The sequence below is a fragment of the Hipposideros armiger genome, unplaced genomic scaffold (genome assembly GCF_001890085.2).
Source record: "Hipposideros armiger isolate ML-2016 unplaced genomic scaffold, ASM189008v1 scaffold_55, whole genome shotgun sequence".
Classification (NCBI taxonomy): domain Eukaryota; kingdom Metazoa; phylum Chordata; class Mammalia; order Chiroptera; family Hipposideridae; genus Hipposideros; species Hipposideros armiger.
This window is the reverse complement of record NW_017731405.1, coordinates 4,572,964-4,582,501: the sequence shown is the minus strand read 5'-3', so window position 1 is coordinate 4,582,501 and position 9,538 is coordinate 4,572,964. Positions and strand designations below refer to the sequence as shown.

General features: G+C 38.0%; 2 protein-coding genes across 6 annotated transcripts in view; one reads left to right on the top strand and one right to left on the bottom strand.

The window, feature by feature from the left end:
- The window catches only part of GFM2 (GTP dependent ribosome recycling factor mitochondrial 2), an 87,421-nt gene extending 82,526 nt beyond the window's left edge, over positions 1-4,895 (bottom strand). For 4 of the 5 annotated variants that reach the window (XR_002123839.1, XR_002123840.1, XM_019641043.1 and 1 more), the window contains exons 1-3: positions 4,474-4,895; positions 2,037-2,123; positions 231-315 (exon numbers count right to left, since the gene is read on the bottom strand). Coding sequence is in view for 2 of the 5 variants with exons in the window: in XM_019641043.1 (XP_019496588.1) it covers positions 231-315; positions 2,037-2,099 (148 nt within the window). In the remaining 3 variants the exon portion in view is untranslated. Of the gene's footprint in view, positions 1-230; positions 316-2,036; positions 2,124-4,473 lie in introns of those variants that run through there. The other variant, XM_019641046.1, reaches the window with a different exon arrangement.
- An 896-nt stretch (positions 4,896-5,791) lies between these two features.
- On the top strand, positions 5,792-9,537 carry NSA2 (NSA2 ribosome biogenesis factor; the record flags this gene model as incomplete). Its single annotated transcript, XM_019641007.1, has 5 exons — positions 5,792-5,848; positions 6,430-6,713; positions 6,797-7,052; positions 7,783-7,857; positions 9,445-9,537. Coding segments are annotated over exons 1-5 (765 nt in total), but the record flags the coding sequence as incomplete, so codon positions are not given.
- Between the last annotated feature and the right edge of the window lies 1 nt (position 9,538).

The following is a 9,538-nucleotide window of genomic DNA, read 5'->3' as shown; positions in this document are numbered from 1 at the left end:
GATTCTCCAATACTGTTCCCTCCTCCAATTCCCCAATAAAATCTTAAAAAAAAAAAAAAAAGGAGCCACTATTTGGTTGGAGACCACTCCCTAATAAGGGAGATGCTTACAAATGAGACAGAAATGGGGGATTGGGGGGAAGAAAGAAAGGAGGAGGAGAGGAGGAAAGATGGAGAGGGAAGAAAGCAAACAAGCAGTTTAAGTAAATGAGAAGAATTTAACAGTATTACCTGGTAGGGAACTGTAATGTCTTCCAATAGACACATGTGGCTTTAATTTTTTTAAATTTGCTCTTATTTTGGAGCAATACATATTCTAGTGGAGAAAAAGAAATGACATTAATTTTACCTTAGCATGACTTATTACAGTAGTTTTAACATCATAACTATGTTTTGTCAGAGGACAAAATACTTTGAATCTCCTTAAAGTAGTCTCTTTGTTAACTCCAATTCTTTTAAAAAGTGCCAACCCAAATTACACTACAGGAAAGAAAAAGAATAAAATTAGTACTGGTTTGCTATTTAGAGCTGACCTTGGGTGCTGGTTCTCCTAGACCTATGGCATTAGCATCAGAGGGAACTTGCTGGAAAGGCAAACTCTCAGGACCCACTCCCCAAACAAAAGAATCAGAAACTCTAGGAAGGGGGTCGAACAATCTGTGTTTTAGCAAGCCCTCCATATGATTCTGAGAGCTACACTTTGAGAATGAAGATCCTGAAGTTTCCAGAGAGAGTCATAAAGGTTAAAAAGGTCTCTCACCCTGGATATTCTCTGGTTCTCCTCTACAGCTGCTAAGAGCTGGTAGGGGTCATGGACTCTAAAACCATCAGCTGTTTTCAGGATTTATGACAGTGGCTATACATTAGAATCACCTGGAAAGCTTTTTAAAAAACATTTGCAGTGAAGGAAGGGATTGGCATTTTAAAAGTTCCTCAGGCATCTTCTCCAAATGTTCCCCCAGAGTCTTAATATTCTCCATACCAATTTATTCCTAGACCACTAGATATGTATTTAATGGCTGACAATATATTTGGAAGTGTTACAGTTAGTGTATGTAAGGTTTTTGAGCTGCCACATCTGCCTTTTATGTTATCATGGAATGCATGCCTGTGCCTTCTATATTATTTCTACATTAGTTACCAAGCTTCTGGCAATAAAACACTATTATCCTAAGAAAATGTTTCAGGAGTAGAGACTCAAAGTGATCAAAATTTCCCCTGCAGAATGACCAATGTAAGACAGTATCTACCTGTCACAGGGTGTATAATCTGAAGGCATCACCAATGAAAACACTGAAGAAGAACCGTGTAAGTCCTTGGGCCACTAATGACCTCAAAATGAAATACATAAATAGGTATTCTTCAAAATGCTGCACAGATGATTTTAAAGTAGCAAAATAAATGTATAAACTAATGATACAGCATGCTTCTTCTTGGTTACAGGTTCTCCCATACTCCCTGTTAAGAAACTGCCGCAGGGCCGGGTGAATGGTTCAGTTGGTTAAGAGCTCGCTTGGGAACACCAGCTCTCAGCAGCAGGGCCGAGGTTCGGATCCTACATTAAGGCCAGTGATGCTGCACCCTCTACAGCTAAGATGATGAACAACAGCTCGACCTGGAGCTGGGCTGCTGTGAGTTGCTGGCGATGGCGTAGGCTGCAACGGGGCTGCAGTGGGCTGACATGAGCTACATGAGCGGCCGACAGCCAGCAAGAGCTGCCTGCCGTGAGCAGCTGTGAGCGGCCGACCAAGGACTGGCAACCGATTGCCTCACCTGGGAAGAGCGCAATGATAACACCAACATGGGCCAGTGAAGCGATGTCCTCCACAACTAGACTGAAGAACAAAACAGCAATTTGTCTACCTGTCTGTTCTCCTTCCCCAATTCCCCAACGCTGTTCCCCTCCAATTCCCCAATAAAACCTTAAAAGAAAAAAAGAAACCACTGCAGGTAAATATACTAGTATATACTATGCCTTTGGGGGCATAAAGAAACTGAAGTTGTTGAAGTACATTTAATTTTACAAGAAAAGCTTACATTAATGTGCAACCTGGACATTTTCTTATGATTCACTGCAAATATCCTCAAGACGGACAACATCTTGGCCCTCTAAACTGTTATTCTCTGAAAAAGAAATATACAAAGTTTAACTATTACATGTAAGACATATAAGAAAGGCATATGTAATATATGTGGTAAAATGTATTACTTTTAAAAAATAGGAACAATATTTTTAGCTATCAAAAGCAAACACACTACTCAGAAAATGAAAATTCTGACTAAAGATGAGAAATATGGTTCTCAAGCTTCAGATGTCCCTAATTTTTTTCAGTACACTTTAATTCTTCAAGCAAGATATGAAGGTATCATAGAAAGATTTACTGAAATTACAAAAATATATCTTACCAACCAAAATTTTAACGTAAATGCATAGAATTAAGTATTGAAAGTTAGGCATCTATCTACATGTTGGTATTTTCTCATTGGCAGTATAACCTTTTGGTTTATCTGTATATTCTGATTTTTCTACCATAAATATGTAAAAATAAAATCATGTAAAATATACAGAAGCAAGTCCTCTTTTATAATTATAGAAACTAAGCATCTTTAGTTTTAAAGTATTTAATAAATATTCACTATGTTTCAAGTACACTATCAAAGTTATGAAAAATACATCAAAGCATCTGACTGAACGTGGGAGAGACAAGTAAACAGATGTTACACCATTGTGCACCATGTTATGTAAGAAGCCATGTCAAACTCATTATTATTCCTTCTAACTCTACTTTTTTCTGTATCTTAAGACAGAAACATTCACTACCCATATTCACGAAGTCACCAAATCCTTTTGATATTCTTTCCTAAATACATGTTGAATCCATTCCCTCTTCTTCACTTCTAATGCCAAATTTCAGTATGTTTGCAAAATCATGCATTAATATCTATTCTAAAATAGAACAATGGATTCTAACACAACAGAATACAAAAAGCTCACGGATATGGTTTGATTCCACATTACAACTAACCTTTAACCACTTGTCAAAACCTGGTATAGCATCTAAGATAGTCCACAATTTTCTGAAAATATTAAAATAATCCTCCCTTTCCCAACCACATATACATGTATATATGAGACTGAATTTTCTTTATACACCACAACCAAAAATAAAAAATCCTACAGTAACATATTAAACGTAGCAGCAGATATGAGATGCCAGCTGTTTTCTATAAGCAGGTCATTAAAAGAGACTTACAAAATTACAAAGCAATGTAAAACACTTCAAACTAAATTATTTTTGTTTTGGAAAATATAGGCATTTTTCACAAAACTATGTTGCTTACACTAATATTTACTGGATTTATTATTTTAAAATGAATTACTATTTTAAACTTTAATTTCTAATATTCAAATATCAATTATAATCTACATAAACAAAACTCTCCGGAGTTCTGAATCATTTTTAAAAATGTGAAGGGTTCCTATAGACCAAAAATTTTGAAAACTTATTCCAATGCCACGTTTCCCAAAGAGAATGCCTGTGATTATTTTAGATAACAGAAAAAAATGTTTACTAACTATTAGAAAAGATAGTCGACAAAACCTGTGATTTTGTAGAAAGTGTTGCTTAAAATGAAGTTAAATTTACATAAAACTGTTAATTAATTTATGGAAAAATATTAAGTAAATAATGGCACAGGTGACATTCAGATGTGACCAGTCTTAAAAGGTAGTACTCAAATCAATCACTCAAGTGGAAAATACTGCTTTAATCCATTCTTTACACATATCCTTCAAATAAACAACCTTATCTAGTCACTTCCCTACTTAAAAACCTTTTAACATGACAAATCTGTCCCCAGTACCGTCACAGCTTTGAACTCTCCTACTCTATAAGGGAGCTCTAGCCAAAACTCCCCGAAACACCATGCTCTGACACCTCACGTCTTTGCGTGCAATGGTGCTACAGCCTGAAAGCAGTCCTAGCATTCCCAAAGCCCCGTACCTGATAATTTCTACTCAATCTTCAAGTCCTAGCTTGGAAGCCTTTCCTAATTTCCTATAAAGTCTCAATACTACCTTCTCTATGTTTTTATAGCACTTGGAACTTACAAATATAGTCTTTACAAGTTACCTCCACTACTGTGAGCTCCCCAAAAGGAGGGATCTTTTACCAGCAGTTCCTAGCGCAACGCCTCAATTTTTCTGACCTATAATCATTTATGGCCCTCTAACTTATTCTCCCCTATGGGTCAATGTGCTTCAACGAAAATGGTTTCCTATTGGTGCTACCAGGTGAGTTATTCTATAAAGCCCAGAACTCCTTAGGCTTTGGAGAATACATAAGTGCTCAATAAAAGTTGTTTAACACCTGATAATATAAGAAGGACTGTTGCATCCTTGAAAGTCTGCGGTGTCCAAGGCGGAGCAGAGTCTTAGGCACGCGGGAGTCGCACGGTGCGGTTAGGTACCCACCTGGTACTCAGTCGCATGCCGGAGTCCGGCTTTTTCCTGCCTGCCTGTTGACAGCAGGAGGTGCGGGCCTCCCCAAAGTCTGCAGAGGCCTGCCGTCGCAACGTTCGCCTACTCCAGCGAACGCCCAGGTACCTCCAAAAGACAACCTAGATATTCAGCGCTCTGTCCATTCTGAACGCCGCGCCTCATCACTTCCGGCGGTGCACCACTCAAATGCCTCCTTCCAACAACTTCCGCCCTTCTCGCTAGAAGGGTACAGAGGCTCGGAACCGATGCGTCGCGCTTTTGGTGGAGTCGGTCGTTTCAAAAGTCTCTCTTTCCTGTCGCCAGTTGCGTGGAGAAGGCTCGCGACTTTCTGAGACCCGAAAGTTGAGAGCTTTTTCGCGCCGCGGGGACTGCGCCTGGCGTCTGGGCGGTCGTAACCATGGTGAGGAGGATCTCTCGGGCGCTTGCGACCTAGGGCGTCTGAGTTGGTGGGGTCCGGGGGCCCCAGGGCGCTGGGGCGGGATGTGAGCCGTGGTAAGACGGAAGTGAGGTACTGCTGAAGGGAATGAGGGTAGACTCCGAGGGATCGGCTCGGTGGGGTGAAAAGAACTTCACATTGGGGACACAGAAATGGGGTATTTGTCAGAGCACAGGCTTTGAAACGACACAGGTTCAGTCTGTTAAATTCTTGCTTTCGTCACTTGGCCTTCCGTGCCAGAACCTAGTGATAACCATATACCGTAGGCATTAATCCATCACCTCATTTTACTGCTGAGGAAACTGAAGGCATGCCTTGCCACGAGCCAAGCATCTGATGAATTGCGTAGCCGGGCTTACAGCCCAGATCTGACTACCAGATCCTTTCTATTACATCTCATCTGTTTCCTCTGCAAAATGACATTCCACTTACCTTTCTCATGGTTGCTGCAAAATTTGTGACAGCAGTTGAAAACACCACCTGACACGTAGTACGTTGTTGTTACTTTATATTATTCTCCTTGCTGGAGTTAGCTGTGTATCATTTTATTTTGCAGTCTTAAAATCCAAATGGATGGAGCTGCGTGTTAAAACTAATACAAAATTGGCGTATAAAAGAAAGTAGGCACTTAAAAAGCAAAAGGGGATCCCATATATTGCTGGTGAAATGCAAAATAGTACAGCCACTTTGGAAAGCAGATGGCATATGTCCACACAAAGTTATGTGCACGTTTATTTGCTAAAAACTGAAAACAACCCAAACATCCGTCGCTGGTCAGTGCATAAACAGTGGTATACCCATATATGGAAATACTACTTGGCAGTAAAAAGGAGTCAAGTACTGATAGATGCAACAATGAGGGGGAATCGCAAAATTTTGCGAAGTGAAGCTAGATCCAAAAGGCTACATACTGTAGATTCCATTTACATTTCATTCTGGGAAAGGCAAAATTAGAGCGATAGATAGCAGATAGGAACTGGGAAAAGAGGACTGACATCAGATTGACACAAGGCAACTTTCTTGGGGGATGGAAATATTCTTTATCTTGATTTTGGTGGTTTACACAACTGTATAGTTTGTCAAAACGTACAATTGTATATCTATATCCCAAAAGGTACAGTTAATTGTAAATTGAAATCGTACTTCAATAATACTGACTTAAATTTTTTAAAATTAAAAGTATGAATGATGATGTTATTGAAAAACTAGATTACTGATGTTCAGAAAATGGAGAGATCCTGAATCAGATCATCCCTTTTCTGGCTCATTGGATTTGGGACAGTTCCCTTCAGTGAACAGTAACTTCCCTGAAATTACAAATGTAGATCCTGAAGCCTCATAGCATCCAGATAAAAATTTCTTTAACTTATATCATGTGAATAGGCTTAATACTGCAAGAGTTATTTTAGCAAGAGAACATGTGAGTGACAAAAAGTCTTCTATATATTCATATGCTGCTCAAAAGAAATTAAACGTTTCTTGGATCTTTATAGCCACAAAATGAACATATTGAGTTGCACCGTAAGCGCTATGGCTATCGTTTGGATTACCATGAGAAAAAAAGAAAAAAGGAAGGTCGAGAGGCTCNGCCACAAAATGAACATATTGAGTTGCACCGTAAGCGCTATGGCTATCGTTTGGATTACCATGAGAAAAAAAGAAAAAAGGAAGGTCGAGAGGCTCATGAACGTTCAAAGAAGGCAAAAAAGATGATTGGTCTCAAAGCTAAGCTCTACCATAAACAACGCCATGCTGAGAAAATACAGATGAAAAAGACGTAAGTGATCCTTTGTTGTAGCAAGTTAACGTATTTCCAATGACTTTTTAAAAATAATCTTGAATCCTTTTCCTTCTTGGTAGTATCAAGATGCATGAAAAGAGAAACACCAAACAAAAGAATGATGAAAAGACTCCACAAGGAGCAGTACCTGCATATCTACTGGACAGAGAGGGACAGTCCCGAGCTAAAGTACTTTCCAATATGATTAAACAAAAACGAAAAGAGAAAGCGGGAAAATGGGAAGTCCCTCTGCCCAAAGTTCGTGCCCAGGGAGAAACAGAGGTATTAAAAGTTATTCGAACAGGAAAGAGAAAGAAGAAAGCGTGGAAGAGGATGGTTACTAAAGTCTGCTTTGTTGGAGATGGCTTTACTCGAAAACCACCTAAATATGAAAGATTCATCAGGCCAATGGTAAGTCCCTTGCAAGAGTGCAGAGGCTTAAATAGTAGTTCCTGTGTTAAACTGGATAAAGTATATTATAATATCCTGAAATTCCTAAAATTAATATGAGAAACAGGTTGAAAGACGTTTTCAGGCTATTTTTAAGACATTTATAGGGATTGCTTGGTACTTCTCCACTACTGTCAAGAATCTTGTCTTCAGCTTCATAAGAGATTTAAGATGAAAAAAGAATTTTCATTACATTAAGATGAAAAAAGAATTTTCATTACATTGTCCGTGAATCTTGACTTTTAAATATGACATATTAGGATCATTTTCCACATGAAGTCATTTTACTCATTCAATAGGTGATCTATATGTTTGACACTTGTATGAGAACATTTGAAAACTTGAGCAGGACTTCTTTTAAGTCAGTTTTGGTTTAGTAAGGGAAGTCTCTTAATGTTTTTGAAAACAGTATGCAATCATTGAAAAAATAATATAAAAGTGGGACCTGACTGTTGTCAACAGTGATGGTCAAAACCAACCTGCCCCCAATATAACTGAAGTTACATTTTTGCAAACGCCTTTAAACAGACTGAATTACTCTCCCAAAGGGATATCCAGCCTACTTACAAAAACAAATAACCAGAGAGGGAAGTTAGNGAAAGCGTGGAAGAGGATGGTTACTAAAGTCTGCTTTGTTGGAGATGGCTTTACTCGAAAACCACCTAAATATGAAAGATTCATCAGGCCAATGGTAAGTCCCTTGCAAGAGTGCAGAGGCTTAAATAGTAGTTCCTGTGTTAAACTGGATAAAGTATATTATAATATCCTGAAATTCCTAAAATTAATATGAGAAACAGGTTGAAAGACGTTTTCAGGCTATTTTTAAGACATTTATAGGGATTGCTTGGTACTTCTCCACTACTGTCAAGAATCTTGTCTTCAGCTTCATAAGAGATTTAAGATGAAAAAAGAATTTTCATTACATTAAGATGAAAAAAGAATTTTCATTACATTGTCCGTGAATCTTGACTTTTAAATATGACATATTAGGATCATTTTCCACATGAAGTCATTTTACTCATTCAATAGGTGATCTATATGTTTGACACTTGTATGAGAACATTTGAAAACTTGAGCAGGACTTCTTTTAAGTCAGTTTTGGTTTAGTAAGGGAAGTCTCTTAATGTTTTTGAAAACAGTATGCAATCATTGAAAAAATAATATAAAAGTGGGACCTGACTGTTGTCAACAGTGATGGTCAAAACCAACCTGCCCCCAATATAACTGAAGTTACATTTTTGCAAACGCCTTTAAACAGACTGAATTACTCTCCCAAAGGGATATCCAGCCTACTTACAAAAACAAATAACCAGAGAGGGAAGTTAGTGGTGTTATTGTAGCTCTCAACCTGAATAATTTTTAATAGATTAAAAATGTTGTCAGCCTGTTTCTATAAAGTTCTGTTGGGACAAAGCCATGCTAGTTCAGAATTTACATATTCTCTATGGCTACTTTTTTCTGCAGAGTTTGAGTAGTTGTAACAGGGACCATATGTCTGGGAAAGCCTAAGTATCTGGTCATTTACAGGACATTCACCCATCCCTGGACTCCCCTTGTTTTGATTTCATAGTCATAATCTTCTAAATACATTTTGGTAACCTTAACAATTCTACAGGGAGAAAATATACCAGTCAGGCTGTTCTAGGCTTTCTGTAGCTTCAGATATATTTCATATTGTGAATTATAATCAGGTGGCATTCTGATGGTGTAAGTTTCTTAACCAGCTTAATTAATGAGTCCTTTAGTAAGAACTTGATTTACATAGTATCATTTTCCGCCTACCTCTATATAGGTAAACATCAAATTTAAGAGATTGCAAAGTATTGTGATTTTTAAAGTGCTACACTCCTAAAAACTGTATCTAGGTGACTGTGGCCTCTTGTCTCTGGGCTCTATCAATGCAGTGAAAGTTGGCAACCCATCTGCTTTTCCATCATCTAAATTAGATGAGGTATACAAAGACTTGGAATCGGGATGCTTAAGTATGATTCCATCCACACACCATTTAACCTGGGAACAAGTCATTTAACATGCCAATCCTTGTCTTATTGTTTAAAAAAAAAAAAATAGGGGAAGTTGTGTTTATCCTTTAACTATCAGGTTTTTAGTCTCGAATTAATTGTAAGTATTTTTATTTGATGCCTTAAGATTTGATATTTAATCCATGCTTTTTTTTCTTTTTTGGGGGGGAGACTATTGGAAAAGATAAGCAAAAAAGATCATTACTCATCAGTGCTAATATTTTGGACTCAACCATTCTTGTGTTTGACTTAACTAGGGCTTACGTTTCAAGAAGGCGCATGTAACACATCCTGAACTGAAAGCCACCTTTTGCCTGCCAATACTTGGTGTAAAGAAGAATCCCTCATCCC